Source organism: Hippoglossus hippoglossus, chromosome 16 (assembly GCF_009819705.1).
Source record: "Hippoglossus hippoglossus isolate fHipHip1 chromosome 16, fHipHip1.pri, whole genome shotgun sequence".
Classification (NCBI taxonomy): Eukaryota; Metazoa; Chordata; class Actinopteri; order Pleuronectiformes; family Pleuronectidae; genus Hippoglossus; species Hippoglossus hippoglossus.
Genome location: NC_047166.1, coordinates 24,045,500 through 24,069,966, shown reverse-complemented (window position 1 = coordinate 24,069,966; position 24,467 = coordinate 24,045,500). Strand labels below are relative to the sequence as shown.

Genomic DNA, 24,467 nt, shown 5'->3' with positions numbered 1-24,467 from the left:
GTCGCGTGCCTTGTCTTCAAAATAAAAGCTATATGTTACAGGGGTAAACAGCATTGCAGCTAAATACAATACAATTGAGGTAAATGGTGACCACTTCTTCAAACGTAAAAAAAACAACTCCTCCACATTAAGGACATCAAGGCTTAAAACACAGTGTAAATGATCTCATGTCGAGTTGAATTTGAATGCCGGGGCTTCAGGACACTTGGATAACACCACACAAGCAGTGTGGAGGCATTTTATGTTTTTGTATGTCATTTTTGTACGTCTGAAGGAGGAGTCACCAGTTACTTCAACTGTATTGGATTTGGCTGCAATGCTGTTTCTTCAAATCAATGTTGTAAATACAGTACATCAGTACTGTAAAATTGATGTGTGTCAACTATGTAATCAATGAAAAAAATGTTCATCTGTAAACCTGTGTGGCAAAAATGCAAAGAACCTGCAATGGCATCATAGGTGTTTTTTTTTAAATGGCTATCTGATCACACCATAAATTGACAATTACACTCTGAAATGAACACTGTCGAAGAAAATGTGTTAATCATGGAGGACTTGTGTGCAAAAGCTTAAACGAGACACCTTTATCAGACATTTGTCACTAAAATGTGAAAGAGGGGTTTTTATTTTGAAAAATGTGACCGGATGCTCCTCACTCTCTAAGGTAAACTTGACACCGATGCTGCCGTCACGCTGCAGACGAGTAACATCCTCTGAATTCAACCAGATCACTGAGATATACTGTTTGATTTCCTTAGTTAGTATTACTTTACAAAGTCACCCAGCGAACTGAGCGTTTGATTAGTGGATTGCTTCTTTGAGTTGCTTCTTCCCTAGTGTCGCAGGAACAGAATGGCGGGTTTAGAGATGCAAACAAAAACACATGAGGTCGGAGTGTTCTTAGAGCTGAGGAGGAGGCTTCACACTGGACTCCTCATCGTCAGGTAATTATGAACTAGTACAACAGTCTGGTGACTGTGGTATGTGTGGGCTAACCTGACAAGGCAGCTATGCTAGCAAAGCTCAGTAGCATAGACTTTGTGTTCGAACTCAGCCAACTAACTACAAAGCTAACAGCTAACTAGCCAACTAACTAGTTTCAGTAACATCTTCCAAACTCTAGCTTTAGCTCACTGTTGTTTTGATTTTAACACTTGGCCTCATTTCACTGTTCTCTCTGCAGAAGCTTCAGCTGTGGTTGTTTACTCTAGAATGTACAAAAAACATAAAAACTCTAATGTAACTGTAAAAACTCAAACACCGATGCACAATTCACTATAATTCAGATCAGAAGTCTGTGGTGTCTGCTTATTGTATCTTAAAAAATGTAGAAAAGCACCCATTTGCACCATAACACCAATTGCACCAAGTGATACTTGTGGATCTGTATGTTATCTGTGGTGCAGAAATGATTATGTGCATGTCAAATAAAACTGTAAAATATACTTTTTAACTCCATAACTTTTGTTTGACACCAGTTACTTTTCAGATTACCATTTTACAAAATATTCCAAACATCAGCTCAGTCATAAAATGATGATTATATTATTATAGATTAAAATATGCCACAGTACATTTGCTTCCCCTTGACTAACTGCAACATTTAGGTACAATTTCATATTTATACTTCAATATAACGATAGTGTAGTGTAACTAGAATGAGACTCGGTAGAGCACATACCTCCACCATGGCCCAAAAGTCCCCTTATGTAACCACATTTATATTCTCTAGATCCAGATTTTTTATTTGGATCTATACCAAATTGCACACACTCATAAATATCAGTCTTCTTTACATGACAGATTTTTTTTCATTAAGATTTATGAATTATTCTCGGGGAACTCAGTGAAAATGTTGAAAAATGCCCTATCTCACAATGTTAAAGAAGGGGGGGGGGTTCTGAATCCACACCAAAATGAAATGGATTCTTCCCTGACTCATACTGCACCTTCCACCAAGTTCCGTGGTAATCGCTCCAGTTGGCTTCACGTAATCTTGCTTACAAACAAACGGACAGGAGTGAAAACATAACCTACTTGACTGAGGTGACACTGATGTAACACTGACAAGTGGCAATTCTGCCTCATGAGATCTTTTATTATTTCATTCTGATCCTGCTCTACTCCTGAAGTAAGAGTCAGTTATACATTAAATCCAGCCAAAAGAATCTCTACCAAGGTCACATAATAACCAGAGTCTCACTCAGTGTCTCCTGGCATCACACAACGTAGCCTAACTATCAGTTAACGGCACACTAGTAAAAATGTATGTGATAGAATGAGGTCATAAAACAAGAAAGTTAATAGTATTATATACTGTACTTGGAATGTGTATCTTCTGTTTATATGTTTGAGTCCTGTTGTAAACTAGTATTTAATATTTATTGTAATAAAGTATTATTAGCTATTAAATAACTGTATGCACATGTGCAGTTTAATATACGGTGGCAAAGATCAGAGCCATAATGATGTGTGTTCCTACTCAGTCTTTAATAAGGGGCATTTCTGCTGGCTGAACGTGGATGTAGTACACCCGTGACAACAGTAGATGGTGCTAAGGAGATATGTCATATAGCAAAGTGAACCATGTCCTTTGTGCTTAATTTACAGTGGAGGCCTGGTCCTGTACAAATCTTATTCTTACTACATGTACCTGTATTTTCAGCAGCTAATATATGGCTGGAAATTATGTGAAGATTATAAGAGCTAAAGGGAAATATTGCTCTGACAAGGAAATTAAATAAAAACCACAGACGACTCAGAGTAAAGGAGCGTTGGTGTAAATGGAATAACATTCCTTGAAGTGCATCCCTGTCACCAGAGGAGCTGCTCAGTGTGCATTCAGTTTGTTGTTGAGTTAAAACAGTTTTTCTCTCAGCGTGTGGCCCTCATGAATTCAGTCATTACTCAGTTCTTCTTTTAGCTGAGACAGCATCATCCAGCAGGAGGTAGAGGCAGTATGTATGATTGTAGTGGCATCATTTATAACAGTGCTTCACTGTGTTAAGCTCAGTTCTTCAGGGAAAAGTGGAACAGGCACTGGACTCTCACTTTTCGCTTCTCTACCTTTTAATAACTGCTCCCATTCAAGAGAGCTTGTCGATGAAGGTACACATTGTGTGCTCATTACAGACTGTCCTTTAATCCAGACATCTTAAACAAGGGAAAATGGTCAAATGCATTTTCCACTGTGATTTCGAGTTTGCCACATTTTGGGGAATCAGCTTGATGGTTGTTGTAAAATTTGAGTCTAACCTAGATAAACTCATGACCTAAAATAAGCATGTACTTGTAACTAACAATTATTTTCAGTATTCACCACTGTCAAATTATTTTCTCAGTGAATCGTTTTGCCTTTAAAAATGTGAAGAAATACTTTATACTTTCAACATTTTTCAGATTTCTTGTTTTATTCAAGCAATAGTCTTAAACCCAAAGATCCACAGTTTACTCTAAAATCTAACAAAGAAAACATAAAATCATTTAATCTGAGAGGCTGCATCCAGCAAATGTTTATTTTGGCTTAAAAAAGACTAAAATGATTGATCCGTTATGAAAATAGTTGCTTAATTGTTTTCTTTTGTTTTGCTGAAGTGAATGATGCAGAGAAATCATGGGTTCATCATTGCATAACCACTTATCTTGCAACCAAGCAGTAATTCTGTGGTGATAACTATAAACCTGTGCTTACATAACTCCGCTCCTGTCTGCTCTCCAGGAAAGACGGAGCCGGAAGTCCTGCTGATGTGGTTGTGACAGGTGGAGATTCAGCGCTCTGCGTCCGGACTCTGAAAGGCGACCTGAGCCTGGGTTTGCCATCAGGAGTCACCTTGGAGCCGGGATCCTGCATTCCGACATCCGCGGGAAAATCCTGCGGAGAGGAGCTACATTACAGACTGCGCATCAATGTTGCAGAGAGCTCAGAAGAAGGTAAGTTCTGGGATGAGAATGGAAACGTATCCAGACATGTGTGAAGTCCCTCTGCTTTGCTAAACTCCTTTGTGCCAAGACGAGAACAAAGTCTTTTGGTTGCTATTTAGAGCTCGCTGTCTATTCTAAATTAATTGCACTGAGTCACTTGGTCATCTGAGACAGTGCAGCTGTAGATTTTACTCTCAGGATACTCAGCGGCCCACATGCAACTGATCATCGGAGTCATGAGAATACTCCCTTTAAGTTTTTGAATTTATCTCATATCATCAAAGTTGTCTCCAGAGTCATTGTATAATAATGCTATCCCCAAAACTCCATCTTTTGACATTTCCTAAGATTATTGTCTGACTCCTATTGTGAGATGTGAGTTATAGCAAAGGACAGTCACTGACGAGTCCAATCCAAATCAGATTTATGGCCCGCTCTCAGGCCAAGCCACCGCCAACACCCAGCATTCTATCGATTTTTGTGCTCTGTAGTACAAGGTTACCACCCTTTCACCTAATCTGCCTCATTTTTTTTGCTTGCCTTTGGCCCTCCACAGAGGCTTCTGACAGTGTGATGGAGACACTCCGGGCAAAAGAGACTTATTGCTTCCACTGCCAGGGCTGCATGACCAGGCTGCTGGAGGACAGGTGAGGAACAGACGGAGGGGGGGGGGGGGGGGGGGGGGGGGGGGGGTCATCCGCGGAAATGGTTTTTTTATTCACACCCTCCTCCGCAGGAAGAGGAGCAAAGAGTTTATTGATGGTGTGACCCAGCAGTGGAAGCGATAGTCTGAGAAAGAAAAATTGATGGATGGAGCCGGAGCTGGAGTCCACAGTTGTCAGCCTGACTGGGTTAGAGTTATAGAGTCGGTGTGACGTAAAGGTCTGCACTACCTATTTAAAAAAAAAAACAACAACACCAAAAAACAATTGTGTTTCTTACCTTGAGGTGGTTCAGCTGGACAGGGGTATTGTTCTTATTGCCTTCAGCTTGTAGCTTTCTCTGGTCAGCAATGTGACATGCTGAAAATTGCAATAGCTGCATTACAGAAACCCTTGCCCTCCGGCTCTGTTTCTTGGCAATAACCCACTAAAAGTTGCCAAGAATATTTTTTTTTTGCTTTCAACTTGGTCTAGGGAAGTTAAAAATGTCAGGAGTGAAGTGAAAAGTTCTAATTTCAACAACATATTGCAAAATAATGCTTTGTAGCAATATTTTTTTGGCCCGCTCTGAGGTATTAATGCTAGCATTGAGTGCAACCATCACGAGGTGCCCTCTACAACTTGTCTTTGTGCAGCCTGAAACAGTCTAACACAACAGTCCTGCAGCAGGTTTGTGTTGAAAGATTTAGGAGTTGATTCAACTGTATGATTGTTCTGGAGGCTGCAGTTTGTAATGTTGTGTTGCCTTATACAATAGGTGTTTCCAATGTTTTGTCCACCCCATTCATATAATTGTAAGTAGGCTAAATAACAGAAATACCTCTGTATAATAACAACAATTGAATGGCACTCAATGGAGCATATACCTCTGCCAAGGCCAAACAATCCTGCACATGATTTTTCTGGTTCTTACAGTAGAAATATAAAAGAAAAAGGAGTAAATAGAGATGGACAACATGTCATATCTTCCTCCCGTTGTATTGAGGATGAAGACAAAATATCGGATACGGGGGTCGCCATCTTGCTTTATTGACGTCATTTTGAACCAGAGTCTGCACAGTAGTAGTCGTGGTGTGGAGTGATGATATCAAAGTCCTGCTGGTCAACATGCTCAACCAATCGCGAGTCAGTTGAGCATGACATTGCGTAAAATAAATCAACTAATTAAAACCAAACTTACAGGAAAGATGAACATTTACAACCTTTATTTATACTCGAGAAATCATTGGGTGGTGACCCTCATTTATAATGATATCGCGTTAAATGACAGACATACTACAAAAAAATTTCACAATTTACATAAAAACGTTAGGATTAAAACAATTAGAGAAATCAAGATTATCAAAATATTAGTTAAAAAAAATTACTTTACAACCTTAAACTACAAGACATAACAGTTAAAATAACTAGGCCCAAAATATACAATACAAGTGCAGTTATGTAAAACATTTGCAACTGGAAGTTAGAAGGTTAAATATCAAATGTGTGATTTTGTTCCACGAGTCAGGTTCATTGCGAAATTGTTGGACATGAAGTAAAATCCAGTTAGTTGAGTCAGTTCTTATCAGTTTGTAAAGAACTACCTTAAATGACAGAAACCATCTTTGAGAAAAAAAAAAATATTTATGCTTTTACTTTTTAGTCCCATCTGCTAACATGGAGGAGGCAGAATTTATGACCAAACTGCAGCCAGCCACCAGGGGGTGATCAAGTGTATTTGGCACCCCTTTCCCTGTCTTTTTGTCCATACATTTGTCCATACAGTATATGATCAGCCCCTTAATTCACAGCTGCACCAAAATTTAAGGGGTTCCTCCTGGGGCCAGATCCCATCTTCTGGAAATTGGTTTTGTAGTTTTTGTTTAATCCTGCAAACAAACCAACAAACTAACAAATAGACTCGGGTGAAAACATAACCTCCTTGGTGGAGGTAACTAAAGCCTTCAAAGTGATCATAAAGTTGAATCTGAAACATTATCACCTTCATAAAGGAGTTATTACATGAGTGTTGTATTAGACCATGTAAGCAAGTGCTTTACTGGAAGGAATTACAAAAAGTGCTGTATTAAAGCTGAACTAATCAATATTCATCCTAACAATGGCTCAAAAGACAACGTGCAATGTTCTCACATGAAATTATCAATCATCTCTTTAGCTCTATTTACTTCTAAGTTTTCAGCCCATTGGTTTGTTTTTTTTGGCACTGATCATATCTGCCTCATCTCCAGCTGCAGGAAGTAGTTTCCTCCAAAGAAGCTTTGATAACCCCACAGTACACTCACTTACTGGCAGCAAATGGCTGAACACAAGGTTAGCAGCTGGCTGGTGGAGCACATAGGAGCATTTAGCAGCTACAGACCGTGAAATAATTTTTATATTAATTTCTCCATTTTGGTTTCTGACCTTCGCTGATCCTCGGAAAACTTGCTGCTTATTGAGCAATAACAGCTCCCACTGCAGCAAGAACCAATTACTACAGTTTCCACATGGACAATAAAAGAGAGAAAACCCCTAACCCTTTTTTCCTCTCCTTCAGAGTGTTTAAGAGAGTGCTTCCTCTCCCTAACGGCAACTGGAACGTCCTTGTGGACGACTGGTGTTGCCACTCGGATCCGTTCGCCAAGGAGAAGTTGCAGCCCAGAGCAGAGGACTGTTTACTGGGCGACACTTTCCTCCTCTTAGCCAGAGATGACAGCTGTGATCAGACTCTCACAGAGGAAGTGAGCCTAGTCAGCACAGAGGACGGTCAAGATTCAAAGGTGAGAGACATGTAACTCAAAGTGATGGTTTGTTGCTTTAGCTGGAAGACAAACACTGAAAACATCATTTCAGGATCTTCACTGTGTATTGGGGAAGAGTATTGGGGCCAGGCATAAGAGTAAGACAAGAAAAAATGTAAAAAGATGAGACTGGAAGATTTCTTTCTTCCATTTTGCATTTCGAGAAGTCCAAATGTCAACAATACAGTTAATCTAAATCAGAGAAGATTATTTAAAATTTTGCACTTTGAAAAAGTTGAAATGTTTAGTATAAACCTGGAAATTCAAGCTTATTGTCAAACTACTAACATTTGCACATAAATTGGTGAAATTGTTCTTCAGAACAGGTTTTAGTAACAGAAATTATTTTCCTTTTAGCTCATAAACACAGTGTTGTAATCAGTGTTGGGTATTCGAAAAAATAGTGCCAAAAACTTTGTCTATTCAGAAGGAGGAACCACACACGCTCGGAGGGATGGAATACTTGCGGCTCACAGCTGTCAGTCGCTCGACATTTCAACATTATTCACAAAATATAAAAATAATTCTTCCTCTGATTTAGTTTGACATTTCTGCTTAATTCTTGAAATACAAGAGGGGAAAAAAAATCCCAATTTTTTGTCTTATGCCTAACCCCTTAGTTTAGGGAATTTCTAAAAAGTCAAAAATATTTTTTAAAGAGATACAAACTAGGTCTGAACAAGAGTGAAAAAGCATAAAAACTCGTACTTATTTGCTGCAGTGGCGGAGGAAGTGATGGAAGCACAAAATGGTCAAAAGATTTTGTAATAAAACACAAAAATTGGATTTATAGTGGTACCATAAAGTATACTCACCCACTGGCACTCAATCCCCACACGGCCGCATCAGTGAAGTTAAACTCTTTAACACTTTAGACGAGGATTGAGATCCCTGGTTTTCTATTAGTCATTCTCTGCATGAGTGACTCTGTGCTTGACTGTAACAGAGAGAAATAGAAAGGGAAGAAATGACAATCTGCCGACCTTATATCTGTCTCTGTCTCTCCTCGTCTCTGTTCCACCCTGATTATATTTCTGGGTTTTACATTTATCATTTATTCCTTATAGAAATCCTGCCGCCGACTGGTACTCATCTCCTGTAAGAGCTGTTCTGCAGAACTGGGAGAGGCCGTTGCACCAGGTAAATATTGTTCTATTTGATTTTCATACATAATCATAATTTTCAGTTGTGTACATGATATTTTTCCATTGTATCTTACAGGGACCCTGAAATTGTACTTCACACAGGTGTTGGTGGAGCCTGCAGTGGGAGACAGGAAGACAGAAGCCTCAATTAAAAGGCAGGTTTTTAATCCAAGCTCTGAGTGGTGATAAATAGAGAACTGTAGCCAAAAAAGGCTGTTTCATAGGGAAATAAAGTGTATTGTATTCTGCTGAAGGTTTTTTGGGGGGAGTAACGCATAATGCCCTCTGTGTTCAGGCGGTTAAAAAAAATAATGACACTGTTACAAATTCTGTTCTGAATTAAACATTTTGATTAACACATCTGTCATTGTGCAAGTTTTAATGATTTATTGATAATGCACAAGCAGTAGGCAATTTGTTTGGGGATGAGGGGGATGCCATACCCTTTAAACCAAAATGAACAAAAAAACATGCTCCTCAATTACCTGTCAATTTTGCTATCCGCTCCATGATAAATCCTCTGCATGTGCATGACCATAAAGAGTCTTCCGAATTTTCCGAAACTCTGTCTCAGAGCAAAGCAAGAAAATCACGTCATCCTGCCAAAAGCTATTGATACCTCAGTGTTGTTTTGGTTAAATGTCTGACTGTTGATATGGTTTCCAAGACAAAACTTGGAAATTAACAAATATTCTCTCTTTTGGACAGACCTGTCTTTGTGGAGAGGACAATAGCAGCCAGACTGTCGGAGCTGTCCAACTCACTGAGCACCTTCCACTTCACTGTCCAAACTCCTGATGAAAAACCCTTCTTATTGGTAAGAAGAAGCAGTTGTAATCAGATAATCAGGAAACACACGTGACGGTTTATTAAAAATAGACCACTCAGTTATTTGAGAAATGGGAAGGAGTGATACTGCAGGTTCCTCAAGTGATATAACAAGCTGATTGACTTTGATTGGTTCTAGTTGAGAATCCTGCCAGGTCGTACGCTTCTTTAAAATCAGCTACACATGCATTAGTAGGTCTTTGTAAAACAGTAACACACTGTAGCAACAAAAACAGGATTGTGTTGTATTATAGTAGTATGTTTTATACATTAGACATTTTATACAGAATGTCTTTAAACTGTACATAAGATTAATTGTGTGTGAAATTAGACCAAAATGGAAGGAATGATCTGATACATATAAATTCAAAGACCCTGCATTATATCAGGGGAGGGTGATTCACTATTTATCCCCTGTATTTTGTTAGTGCTGCAGACCCCACAGTTTTATGAGAAAATGTATAATAATCAGGTTTTTTATGCCTCCTGCGAGAGCCAGTGGCTGGAGGCTGTGCGTCTGTCTATACGTCCCATTGTCGTAACTCGCCTCGAGGGAATTTCTGCAACTTTGGTACAAATGTTCACTTGGACTCAAAGATGACCTGATTATGTTTTGGTAGTCGAGTGTGAAAAGTCAAGGTCTCAGTGACGTCACAAATCCCTTTTTTTGGCTCATGAACATTTTAAGAACGCCTCAAGAGAATCCTTTCAAATTTGGCACAAATGTTCACATACACTCACAGATTAACTACTTACATTTGAGCATTACATAAGAGTAAAAAAATTGTTGGTCTTTTGAACATGATACCTGGAGTCTGCCTTCAAGAAAGTTCTTCAGATTTTGACCAGTTGGACTCAAAGATAAACTGATTACGTTTCAGTGGTCAAAGGTCACAGTGACCTCTTATGCTGAATATATCTTTCTTCTTTTTGCCTTATTAATACCCAGTATGTAAAAATGTATTGAGGTAGGAACAGTTTGCCACGAACTGTATATGTCAAGAGAAATGATTTTACAGCACCTGGAATATTTGATATCTTATATGGGCTACACATATAGCTGATATAGCAGATTAAAGTAACATGAGTCATGAAATATTTAAGTGATTAAACACTGTAAAAAATGTCGATTGAGCTTCAGAGAGCAGAACTCACTAAAAGCACATTATGGGCCCAAAGTGTTACTCTGACCCTAGTCAGCATGCGCAGATGTGTTGAGCTAATGTGATGGAGTGTGATTTCTTCCCTGTGTGACTTCGAGTATGTGTCTCTCTAAGTGTTACATGACCTGTTTGCTCCTCCTGCAGCTCTGGCTACTGAACAGCGATTCCATCATAGCGTCAGTCCCGGAGACGTGTGACGGGGCTCTTCACAGTCCATCGCCCAGAGCTGCCAGAGCCCTGAAACTGCTCTACGTAGCCTGCTCCAACCCGGGCAACATGCAGAGAGAGTAAGCAAGGACACTTCCTGCATCTTTCACCACATCAACTCCCCAGCCCCCTTTTTTTTTTTTTTTTTTCAAGCATTGTTTTCCTCTTCTTGATCTCATCCTTTCATCTTTCCAACGCACCCACTCAATCACAAGCTGTCTGCAAGGGATGAAAGAGGACTGTTGGCGAGCAGGTTCTACGCTAAGGGTCCCCGCTCAGATGTAATTGCCTGTAATTTTGCAAATGAGATTGCCATCAAAGGTGTTTATCATCTCAAAAGTTGTCAGTTGCATAAGCCACGCTCGTGTTTGTTGCACATACAGGGGATGTTGTTTTGACTGGAGCGAAGCTCTGTGTACCTTGCTGTGATGCATCAGAGAGGTGTGGGTGGATGTGCTGCATGTGGTTCTCCATGCTCAGTACAGCAGCACCCCACTGGAAGAGCCTTCCACCCTCATTATTTTCATCTGAATCAGCACTCAGTGTTTTTTTTCCTCTCCTCCTCCTCCCTGCAGCCAGAGAGAGTGAAGGCAGAACAGGGAAGTTTTGTTGTTTCTAGCATTTTGACAAGCCCACTGGCTAACTGCGGGAGAAATGGTAATTAGAGGCAAAGCTCTCATGAAAGGAGAAAGGCTTGTCTTCCCAGTCAAAGCAGTAAGAGTCCATTTAAATTACATGATACACTCTATGAGCTGAGTGATGGCCGGGAAACATTCGTACTGTAGAGTATGAAATCGCTGATCCAACATTACCCATTGCTAGATCCGAAAATAAAAAATGTCTCCTGTTGTTGCTCTCTAGTTGACAAATTATGTAATGGGGACACTGGGCCTTATGCAAGAACTGTTAGTACGAACCGATTTTTTGTTAAGTTGTGCGTACGAGTGATTTAGGAGAACTTGGCTAGTTTTCTTCCAGGTATGAACAGAATGTACTACTGGTTCAAACGTGTTATACAAGGCGCGTGCCGTTAGTCAGATGAATCTTTTATGCCTCAGGGCCAGCGACAACCAGTGCCTTGAGGGAATTTCTGCAAATTTGGCATAAAACATTCACTAGACCTTGGATTTCATATTGGTAGCCAAAGGTCATGTTTTTTTTTCACATCTTGAGGGAATATCTTCAAATTTGGTACAAATGTTCACTTGGACTCAAAGATGAACTGATTAGATTTTGGGGCCTGGAGTTCGCAGGTCAAGGTCACAGTGACCTCATGTTCCTGTGAATGTGATATATTAGGACTGCTTGTAGGGAATTTCGTTACATCTGGTACAATTCACTTGGACTCACTGATCAACTGATTCGATTTCGGTGGTCAAAGGTCACAGTGACTGGGGGGGAAAAAAGCTTGTAGAAATATGTACTCTGAAATTGCACTGGTTGGCAGATGAATACAACCGCAGTGCAGTAATTCTAGTTCAGTAATGGATCATATATTTAATTAGTTTGAAGTGATATATAAATACAAACCTAAACTACACCTCATAAGTATGATATAATTCTAAATTTATTCATGAACTTTCTAAATGTCACAATGTCCAGGGGGCCGCACAACTTTTAACGTGCTGTAAAATAATGCAATGTGTCTGTAATTGGACATATTTTTTCATCCATATCAGTGATGGAGACTTCTCCGTGACCTCCTCCTGTGACAATCATCGATCGCCTCGCTTTGACGAGACCTTTTTGTTTAGGCGATTTTTCTTTTATTTCAGTGACTGTGTAACTGCTTTAGTCTGTCGCTTAACTCCACATCTCTGACATGCGCTAAAAAGTCTAGACTTTAACTTTCTGAATCTCTTAAATCTGGACCTCAATTTCCAAAATCGTAAAATTCTTCTTTTTACTCTTTGATGCCTTTTTAATGAATAAACACTTCTAAGATGGGGCAGGAAATGTAGCCTTACAGGGGGTAATTGGGGTGTTCATTTAGCTAATTTGACATCTTTGTTCAAGCTTTATAGAGGCGTCATTTACACACTTTTCTGAAGATAGAAGTGTTTGTTGAATCTGACGTGGCATGTTCCTGCCAACTCACCCTACGAACAAATTTCGCAGAAATTAACAATAAGATTATAAACATGTTCTTGCATGAGGCTCACTGTTTCTAAACTATCTCAATCACATCTTTTAAGTATCAATATTCTGTATGTGCAATAAGAAAATATCCCCGTTTAATCATCACTTATGAAAAAGGCGTGAGGTATCTTTTTATTTCAGGGACTTCTGACATTTCTCTGAAGTTTCGCAAAGCTAAATGTTACCCACACTTCCATTTCCCTGCTACATAATTTACCATTCATCCTTCATCACTCATCTCTGACATTTTTAAATTAAATGTTATGCCTGGGGAGCTGAATTCCCAGGACGATGACCCTCTTATTCGGGGTATACAGTCGGTTACAGTCAGCTGCAGCCAGAGGTTGCAGTGTGTGTGGTTAAAACTGCCAATAATTGGCTGGAGAATCAGTGAGCCAATGCCAAAGTGGATTAAGCTTGTCACTAATGGCAGTGACTTGATTATGAGTTGAGTGAAAGTCGCAGGCACCACCACAGGCTGGTACAATGGGGGAACAGGAAGCCCTCATAGATATAGAAATTGAATCTAATGGAAATTATATATGCAACTTTTTTTCCCATTGAATTAATTCTAGTTAATTGATTGATCAAATCCTACATTAACTCCATGACATTGCACAGAGTCATGATGTAGACTGGATCAATATGTAGACTTCAAAAGCTTTAACCTGATTAAGACCCTAGTTGTTGAGTGGCTGATAGTTCGTAAAGAGATCTACAGAAATGTCTGTCTGTATGTGGAACAAATATCTTGACTTTTTTGTTTGTATTTTTGATCAAAACATTCAATATTAATAACATTTTAATAAATAGGTGACCAGCGCTCTGTAGCAGTGGCGGCTGGGACTCATCTACATAACAGACATTGTTGATCATGACAACAGTGTGTTCACGACAATGTCAACAACAACCTATTCTCCAGCTCTGGGTTCTGTGTACTGAGTCGAGCTACGCTGAAGTTTGCTAACAACTCTTTGTGCAGCAGCGGTGGAGCAGCTTCAGGGTTCTGCGGAGTCCTGCAGCCACTCTTTACTTTTACAGTTTCAGAAAGAAAGCAGTAACCAGTATTACCACAGACCATCAAACATCCATGCAAGCATCCATCCATTATTTGTACCACTCTAGAGAGAAACACTCACATTCACACCTACGAAAAATGTTGAGTTTCTAATTAACCCCAATCTGCATGTCTTTGGACTGTGGAAGGAAACTAGAGTACCCAGAGAAATCCCACGCAGACACGAGGAGAACATGCAAACTCCACACAAAGACCCCAGCTGAACCGGGATTCAAATCGCAATGAGGCAACAGTGCTAACCAGCGCACAACCATGCTGCTCCCAAATAAAGAGCCCATTCCAAACAGGCATGTTTAGAACAGGCACTAGACCCGTGTGAACAATGTTAAACCAGCAGTGATGTCTTAAGTAGAACTGTCAAAACTTTGAGAATAGTTTCTCCTCTCAGGAGCTGCGCAGATGGCTAAATGTCACAAACAAACTGGATCAGCTCCACACTCTGACAGAGCATCAATCACTCTTCCTCCTCTCAGTCCCCTCATCTAGCTATACACACACACACAAACAGATTGATTTGACTTATACACTCACCATCAATCCACTTTTATGTATCCGTAGTTATCCATTTTAGTTACCAATTTAAAACTGCTTAATTAAAACGGCAGGGAGAATGCTTCAATGTGGGGATTTACAGCAGCTATTTCTAGGTTCCATTCTGATTATATAATGCCTTGGCAGTCGCTGTAAATCACCCCTGCTGTGTGTATGTGTGTGTGTTTTCAGCGTTGTAACTAGTTGGGAGGTCAATGTCATCGGACATCCTGTGGTGCTGCCGCAGAAGGTGTGCGAGGAGCTACAGCAAGTGATAGATGACAGCAATTCTACACTTCCTGCGTCGATGCGTCACATGAGGTCCTATGAGGTGAGAACAGATGATGTATGATGTATGCATATTTAAGATTTTTCTTAAATGCGTACCCTGATACTGTGTAATACAAGCAGAGAGATGCTCTAATTCATCCTTATCCTTTATTAAAAGCTGTATTAGCAGTAACACTTTTAGCTGACAACAATCACTTATTTCAAATACTTCTTACTTACAGCACCTCTCTCTTCCATTATTCACTAGTGCTTGACAGTGTTTTTAATCCTGCCTTAATTAATTTCATGATTCAGAGCTTTCAGTTACCATCTTCTCTTTAGGGATTTACTATGCAGGTCAAATGTGAGGTTTTACTTTTGTCAGCCTTATTCACCTGTAATTGTGCAAAATGGTATATTTAGCCGTAGTTGCAAAGGAAAGCCCTTTGACTGGAAAATAGGAGGTGTGCTTTGCTGACAACTCTATTCTTTGAGCTGTTTTAAACATAGTGACGGGGGTAATTAGCACCATTATCCTGCACCTCCTGCTCAGAAAGTTTAGAAAGCGTCTGCCAGCACTTAAACAAGTTTTTCATCTGCTGAAAAAAAAAAAACGAGAGCTGAAAAAATGTACAGCAAGCTTATCTTGTAAAACAGCAAGGAACCTACTGTTGTGCACGTGAAGCTGCTTTCGTTGTCAGCCCAGGCAGTCAGCGGGTGTTCAGGTAAAGGCCTGGCAGACAGCAGTGGAGATGGCACACTGAAAAAATGAAAAATGTTAAGTATTAGAGAAGTCCAGAACCAATCCTAAGTATCAGTATTGGAACAATTTTAATTAATTGTTAAGTGCTTAAAGTAATCAATAAATAGTCCAAATTCAATCCTTTAATAACTTTACTCCGGTATGTTTTGACAACCTTCGCCTGCTGATTTCATTGACTAACATTGATTAATAAAATCTGCCATTCCAGCCAGCAAAACCACCAGTCATCAACGAGAAATTAGCCTGATTTTGTCGACCTCTTAGAAGATGTGGAGTTTGGAACACAGGGTTCACTTCCACCAGACTGCTATTTTAATTTCACCCACATTACTCTCCTGTCTTGTTATAAGGCTACTGTACCTCAAACTTTAAAATGCTTAGTTTAAAACTCACCCCTCAAGCCCAGAGGATGACAACCTAATGAACATTTCTGAGCTTTTTTCACTTCCTTCTCTGACACATTGTGGTCATATGATGAGCAGCTTCGTTGTTTTCTGAGGTAACAACATGACAAGTGCAAGGAGGGGAAATTAGGCTACGTTGAAATGGAGAAGGCTGCAGATAAAGCGACCCAGACGTCAGACACAGTATCTGTCTGGTGGTTAGAGCAGAAAAAAAGAGTGTGATAAATGGACACAGTTGAACACTTCCTGATAGTAGTGTGCTATAGGCGGCAGAGGACGGGAAGGTAATGTGATCTTATGGCCATCTAGAGTTACCGGAGATGGTCTGAGAGCTTCTGAGAGTTTGTGTTTAAAACGCTGATTAAAGGGCATGGCACTGTGGAAGCTTATAATGAGAGTTACATTGGCTGGAGACGATGACATGAAGATATGTGAGAGGAAATGGTTGAGGGGAGGGTTTTGTGAGCTGTTGGTCTTCGTACTGTTAGCTGCTAAAAGCCCCCCCAGAGCGGAGCAAATGGCATAACCATACACACTCACTTCCATTATTGTAAAGCTAATATATAGTGTACATATACAACCTATGATAAGATTCTTTTTCACTAACTTATTTTTGTCCATTAGAGAACACAATACAAGAAATGGGCTCAGGCAGGATATGGTGAATTTAACTCAGCTTTTTACATCACTTGAAATGTAATGGTCACATTAAAGATGCTGCTCTACCACACAGATGTTTTCACATTATTCTGGCTGATTAGATCTCAGCTCAGGTTGAAGTAAAGTGGAGCTCTGCTGAGAGACCCTCTGCACTAATACAACTTTTCCACAGCACTGTGACATGTAATAGCAGTACAGTTACATCCAGATGTACCTCGGCCTATTGCATAGTACAAACTGCCTCACTGCTTTACTGCGACACTTAATAGAGTTGAACCATCATTTATGTTATTAATTACACATGTGCCTTTGTTGCTATGACAAGTCAACATGTCTGATGTGAAAGGGGCCTATTTGAATGATGATGATGAAGGTGTGACTTTTCAGGTGAAACAAAACTATCAGAGGAGAGTGGGGAGGAATGTCAATCAAGCTCAGCCTGTTTGCAGTCTAAATATGAAATGATAGAATATATGTTTAAGTTCCATTTAGCTGCTTCACTCTTATGGTCCTGGTAGTGTGCATGTTGGCTCACTGTCACACTTGTATGGATTACTGGGACGATTCAATGAAATACGGCAATCCTTAATATTATAAATACCTCTTATGCAAGGTTATGTTTTTGCCCCTGTCCGTGTTTATTGGTTGATTGGCTGTTTTCTTGATTGGCTGGTTTATCAGCACAATTAGGCTAAAAGTCCTGAATGGATTTCCACAAAACTTGGTGCAAGGATGGGACATTGGCCAAGAAAGATCCCATAAAAGGTTTTGTGGTTTCTTGATTTTTTTTTTTCCCCTTAAAGTTTTTTTCCCGTCGAGGGTTAAGGAAAGAGGATGTCACACCTTGTACAGATTGTCAAGCTCTATGACCCAAATTGTGATTTGTGAATAGGGGCTACTTTACTAAATTTGATTGGTTGAATAAATTTGGGGCACAAATTGGGGCTGGGCGACATGGAAAAAAATCTTATCACGGTATTTTCTTTCATTTCAGTCGATATCGATATATACCGCGATAATAACCCCAAAAAATAGTTTTTGCACATTTGTGTTTATGTACAAATGCTTTTACTTATGCACAAAACAGATTTTACTTGCTCGTACAATCATCCTGTGCCACTGCACTTTACTTAGAACATTTCATACAAACCACTACAGTGAAAAGGTGTATATAATATACATACTAGCATTTTATTAATTTAATTTAAATTTGTATTCTATTCTATTGCCTTTTTATATTTCTTTATTCTCTTGTCTACCTCATTCTGACCGCCTGCTGCTGTAACAACAGAATCTCCCTGGTTTGTTGATCAATAAAGTTTTCTCTTATCTTATCTTAACTTAAATCAGTGCCACTGCACTGAGGCGCATCACTCCGCTGGTCAACAAGTGACTCTGCTGTTTATGTTTTCTAATCATCAAACACTTACAACTGATCTTTATAAAAACCTGCTGAATTCATATTTATGTTCCTGGGTAAACGGGGCGTCGCTTCTTCTGCAACAATGAAGTTAAAACACTGCGTTACGTCTTAACCTGAGGGAGGAACGTCTGTCTGCAGGAGTGTGTGTGTGTGTGTTTGTGTGTGTGTGTGTGTGTGTCCGTGTCCGGGAACAGACACCACCCCCCTCCCTCATTAATCTCCTCCTCACTTCCACAGAGACGGCATGGAGGTTAGACAGGGAACCATTCAAAATTTGATCCTGTGTTTTACAATGACGAACGGAGGAGCTGCAATCGATCATTACATCGTCTCATTCTTTCTGTAGCCCTCACAGCATCGCACTAGGAGGGACTGCACTTTGTCGAAATAAATTACTTCCGCCAAGATGCTTGCGTCGCGATTCATTGCTCGTGGACAAATGGATGAGGGGGAATTTATCAGCAGAGCTGGTGGTCTGTGATGTTCTCCATTCCTGTTTACAGCAGGATATCTGCTTGACGATATAATGTGCTTGTGATGTTCTCGTATCCTGAAGATAAAAGAAAATGTTGTACTTCTGGCATGTCATTGTTGTTTATCACCAGTGTGACGAAAGAGGTTTGCTGAATTAGATTTTAGTGTATGAAGAATTAATACTGTACTCATGGTGTGTAGGATGCCCTGAGCCTGAAGTTGCTTTGGCATTTGTACAATACAAATATTGATATCTAAACCAGTGCCTTTTTGGGGGGCTTTTTTGGTCAACTATATCAACATAGATCCTTCTGATGAGAGTTCAGTTAGTGTCCATGAAGGGGATCCATGGACACTTATTGTTCTTGTTCCTAATGTGCTCTTGTCAACTGATTTACAGTGGATGTTACTTTGCACTAGAAACAGTGAGTAATGTCACCAGATGTTTTCATTCAGTTGGATGAAGTGAGTATGAAGTTTGGTTGGTTTGGTCAAGTTTGCCCCTACAGACTTTGAGTGGAGGCAGGACCTTTCACCTGTTGATCCATTACTAACTGTTCATTCTTTCTTAGCAAATTCAACAGTTGATCTATTACTTTAGCTAACTATTTCGACTCGCATGCTAGCTTGCTCAATTGTGTTTCTACTGTGGCAGCTTATGGCTTTAAGGTATTTGAACTCAGGTTTGTGGAGGTAAATACTGTGCAGTATACTGTAAATTGTGACGATACATTTGCGAAAGATCACAAACACAAATATGTTGGATCTGTATTTTTATCAAATAATTTTTTTGTTTTTCTGATCAGTTGAGATTTCTCCACAAAACTTTTATGAAAAGTTGGTTTACATATGAGATGACTAAAGCCTGACTGATGGTTGGCTGATAACAAATCGGCAAACATGAGCCTTTCACAGACATTCGTATCAGCATTAATGTTTGCTGATACATACTCATGGGAAAACCTTTAGTTTACAAAATCAGTGATAATGAAAAGATGTGTATTTCTGTTTACATTTTAGATTAAATAAATGCTTATATGGTTATAATTGTGTTTACTTCAAATGTTTAATGTTCATAACAATGTTCATGGTTACAGTGTAACATATCAAGCCTCAATTACATTACATGTCATAAAGGATTGATAATGATCAGTTATTTTATATATATATACACTACCGTTCAAAAGTTTGGGGTCACTTAGAAATGTCCTTATTTTTCAAAGAAAAGCACTGTTATTTTTCAATGAAGATAACATTAAATTAATCAGAAATACACTCTATACATTGTTAATGTGGTAAATGACTATTCTAGGTGGAAACGTCTGGTTTTTAATGAAATATCTACATAGGTGTATAGAGGCCCATTTCCAGCAACTATCACTCCAGTGTTCTAATGGTACATTGTGTTTGCTAATCGCCTTAGAAGACTAATGGATGATTAGAAAACCCTTGAAAACCCTTGTGCAATTATGTTAGCACAGTTGAAAACTGTTTTGCTGGTGATAGAAGCTATAAAACTGGCCTTCCTTTGAGCTAGTTGAGTATCTGGAGCATCACATTTGTGGGTTCGATTATAATCTCAAAATGGCCAGAAAAAGAGAACTTTCATGTGAAACTCGCCAGTCTATTCTTGTTCTTAGAAATGAAGGCTATTCCATGCGAGAAATTGCGAAGAAACTCAAAATTTCCTACAATGGTGTTTACTACTCCCTTCAGAGAACAGCACAAACGGGCTCTAACCAGAGTAGAAAGAGAAGTGGGAGGCCCCGGTGCACAACTCAGCAAGAAGACAAGTATATTAGAGTCTCTAGTTTGAGAAATAGACGCCTCACAGGTCCTCAACTGGCAGCTTCTTTAAATGGTACCCGCAAAACGCCAGAGTCAACGTCTACAGTGAAGAGGCGACTCCGGGATGCTGGCCTTCTAGGCAGAGTGGCAAAGAAAAAGCCATATCTGAGACTGGCCAATAAAAAGAAAAGATTGATATGGGCAAAAGAACACAGACATTGGACAGAGGAAGATTGGAAAAAAGTGTTATGGACAGACGAATCAAAGTTTGAGGTGTTTGGATCACACAGAAGAACATTTGTGAGACGCAGAACAGGTGAAAAGATGCTGGAAGAGTGCCTGACGCCATCTGTCAAGCATGGTGGAGGTAATGTGATGGTCTGGGGCTGCTTTGGTGCTGGTAAAGTGGGAGATTTGTACAAGGTAAAAGGGATTTTAAATAAGGAAGGCTATCACTCCATTTTGCAACGCCATGCCATACCCTGTGGACAGCGCTTGATTGGAGCCAGTTTCCTCCTACAACAGGACAATGACCCAAAGCACACCTCCAAATTATGCAAGAACTATTTAGGGAAGAAGCAGGCAGCTGGTATGCTGTCTGTAATGGAGTGGCCAGCGCAGTCACCAGATCTCAACCCCATTGAGCTGTTGTGGGAGCAGCTTGACCGTATGGTACGCAAGAAGTGCCCATCAAGCCAATCCAACTTGTGGGAGGTGCTTCAGGAAGCGTGGGGTGACATTTCTACAGATTAGCTCAACAAATTAACAGCTAGAATGCCAAAGGTCTGCAATGCTGTAATTGCTGCAAATGGAGCATTCTTTGACGAAAGCAAAGTTTGAAGAACAAAATTAATATTTCAAATACAAAATCATTATTTCTAACCTCTAATATATTTTCTATTCATTTTGCAACTCATTTGATAAATAAAAGTGTGAGTTTTCATGGAAAACACGAAATTGTCTGGGTGACCCCAAACTTTTGAACGGTAGTGTGTATATATATATTTTTTATCTCCCTACTATCAGTTTTGACCTTATCCATATCAGTCAGGCTTTAGGGACAACTGAAGAAGGAAAACTTTCATTAAGCTGGCTTTTCTTTATTTTTTATCTTCTCCTAAGCTACCATGTTAAATCATGTTGTTTGGCAGGTAATGGGATGCTCTTCATGAATCATGCATGCACTCAACAACTAAGATATAGCATTCAGGCTAATCACAACTTCATGACAGCTGCATAAACCCACTGCTTGTTGTCAAGAGTGTGTTGAGATCTCACACTTTCAAGGCACTTATCACTTCATGTGTCCCCAATTCAGAACCAATTGTTGCGATTCCTTTTCTCGAAATTGGATCACATTCATGGGGTAGGGTGGACAAATGCCAAAGGACAATAATAAAATGCATCATTATATAGAGATCAGTGGCTTTGTTCATTTATTCCCTCGGCTGTTTCATGTATCTGCTTGAACTGCAGGATGCTCCTCTGAGTTTAATTTTCTGTGGAGCAGCAACATATTTCTTTCATCACTCTATTACACTTCCACACATCTTTCTGTCTCTCCCTTCATGTGGGAACTTGGGATGAAATATTCTCTGTTCTGCTTGCCAAATTTGGAGTGTTATGATAACAGTCGCGGGCACCAACCATCAAAGACTGTGTGTTTGCTCAAAGGACTTCCTTAACACCAGCCCTGTGTCATTGTCTCAGTACCTCTAAATGCCGAGACATCTGTAAAGTCCCTTCAACTAAAGGGCTCTTTTGTAGAGATGGAAAATAAAACTACCAAAGGTAATCTCTTGCTACAGTGATGATATTTTATATATATAAATGTGTGTGTGTGTGTGTGAAGCTCCAAAGATTTTCATTGACATCAAAGAGCTGTTACACCCTTAAGAACATAATTATCATCAAGTCTACTGGGCGGACCTACCGTCAGGAGCCCTGCCTGTTTAAAGACCTTCATGTAATTTACTCTGTTGAATACAAACTGAGGACCTTATTTTGTGTGGCTTCTCATAACAGTTGAGTCAAAAATATAGTACTCACCCAGAGCAAGTAGGAAGTAGTGAGTCCTCTGTTCAAACGCTGGCTTGTTTTCATGATTTGTCCTTAAAGCCTTTTGCCAGCTGGTAGCAGAGCTCAGAGTCGACAGGTGATGTGGCACAGTAGAGGAATCACCTGTAGTGTTCCAAAATTAGCTTCGCTGGCAACTTACCATCATATCCACACATTGGCAGTCACCGAGATTACTCATTTGACTGAATTCGACAGATGTGCTGGATTTGTTTCTTTGTTTGAAGTGTACATACAAAGATGTCCAGCATGGCCCTAGCAATACCAGTTTTTAACCACGATTTTAATATTTAAAAGCGTTTTGTTTATTTGACTGAAGACATTTGTTGTCGTTAATCAGTTACTGGTTTGAAGATGGCAAGGCTCAGCTAGGAAAAGGTGATCTGCTCCAATCAGAGTATGAATCGATGTGATGACAGTCATGGGGTCTTTGCTTACCTGGGTTTTTGAGTGTTGAACTCCTAATAAATATCTAACAAATCTATTCAGACCTTTAAGTTAGACTTTTACTTTTATTGTAATGTGTAGTCGTTGTGTTGTGTGAATGAAATAATTCAGTTTTAAAATAAGATTTTCGGTGCTTAGATCAGGAGCAACTCCAGTATTCCTGTCTTTCTGCCGAGGTTTTCTACATTCAGTCTTGACACGCCCAGAAAGGCTTTTTTTTTGTCCGCTGCTGTACAGCTCCACAGAACGAGGTTTGGTTTTTGTTCCTTGTTAAACAGCATCTTTTCAAGGTAAATAAGAGCAATACACACTTTTTCCTCCTTAATTTTCTCAGCTTAAACCATCACAAGCCAGCCACTCTCCCCCATCTACACCTCCATTGCACTGTTTCCTTATCACCCTTTGTCTTCTTTTTCTGGGACTCTAAGTTGTTTTAGCAGCGGCTCCCCTCTAGTTGCCGTTTGTTATCATTTGTATGAATTACCATTGATGCGCTTGAGTGGCGAGCAGGCATTGGCATGGGAATGGAGAAGACAGGGCCTTGAGTGAGGCAAATGCCCTCATCCATCATCCCAATATAGAGCCCTCAGTGGAGCGCAGCCATTGTCTGCAGCAGGCAAACACCCAGGAATAGCAGATGGAGGAAGAGAGAGAGAGAGGGAGGGAGCGAGGACCGAGCTGAGCTGATTTGTTTTCTGGGCTTTGTTTATCTGAATGTGTGTTTTTGAAATTGATTAAAACTCTACCACCTGTGGTTTTTTTATTGTTGGAAGACATTAACCGCAGATAATGTGTTGCCGTGCCGATCAGCAGACCATTGAGATCCACTACGTCTGTGCTTCGTGGAACCAAAATCCTTATTTTTACAGTAAAAAGTAAATTTTTTGGAAGAAAAAAGTTAAACTGTTTTCAGTTTATTCTCATGCATCACAAGTGTCACACATAAATTTAACAAATTCTTAATCTGTTTTTAGGTGGCATACCTGAGACTCTGAGGCGAAAGCTCAGAAACCATGAGGTCATGACTCTACTCGTCACTCTCGGTGGAGAATTCAAGTGGCAGCTTAAAGTGGAACCTCATGTACATATGTTTGTATATGTCAAGGTGATATCCTGCACAGATTTCCAGTAATGAATAAGAATGGAGATAACAGAAGAAGAAAATGCAGCCAGCGTGGAATAGCTTGTCTGGCGTTGTCTAGCTGTGGTTCCTGGTTGCTTCTGTTCACATGTTCAGCAATGCATCATCACCTGCCAGCAGATTCATGTTGACACAGGTTGTTGCCAGGCTGCTTTACAGACATCCAGTAAACGCAAAAGTTGAAAGGAGAGTGTCATCATCAAACTTTTTTTTTTTTAATAGATAGATGCATGTCTTAGTAATTGTTTCATAATTTTGGATCCAAATGTGTCATTATCCTTGTATAAGTGTAATGACTAATGCCTGTATTTGTACAGTTCAAACAGTTTGTCCATTTCAAAACTCTTGCTTTGTATATTTCTTACCATGGGCAACTAAAACATAATAAACTGTTGTATTTTGAAACTATCGCCTCTTTCATTCTTTTTTACTCTCTACTGGAGAGCACTGCTTGTTGATATGTGGGACATTGTTCTTGACTTGGCTCTTGATGAAAGCTTATTATAGAGGCACTTCAGCCCCGGGGTACAGCAGTGCATCCTCCACTCCAGTGTAATTACAGCTTGT

The 24,467-nt window shown here is 39.8% G+C and overlaps 1 protein-coding gene across 1 annotated transcript; it reads left to right on the top strand.

Annotated features, from left to right (window-relative positions):
• The first annotated feature begins 675 nt into the window (after positions 1-675).
• Positions 676-24,240, top strand: ube3d (ubiquitin protein ligase E3D). Its single transcript, XM_034612130.1, has 10 exons — positions 676-944; positions 3,719-3,930; positions 4,478-4,568; positions 7,120-7,342; positions 8,431-8,503; positions 8,585-8,663; positions 9,217-9,325; positions 10,644-10,786; positions 14,647-14,785; positions 23,734-24,240. Exons 1-10 carry the CDS (start codon positions 853-855, stop codon positions 23,752-23,754), a joined length of 1,182 nt encoding a protein of 393 aa, XP_034468021.1. The 5' UTR covers positions 676-852; the 3' UTR covers positions 23,755-24,240.
• Positions 24,241-24,467: the final 227 nt, after the last annotated feature.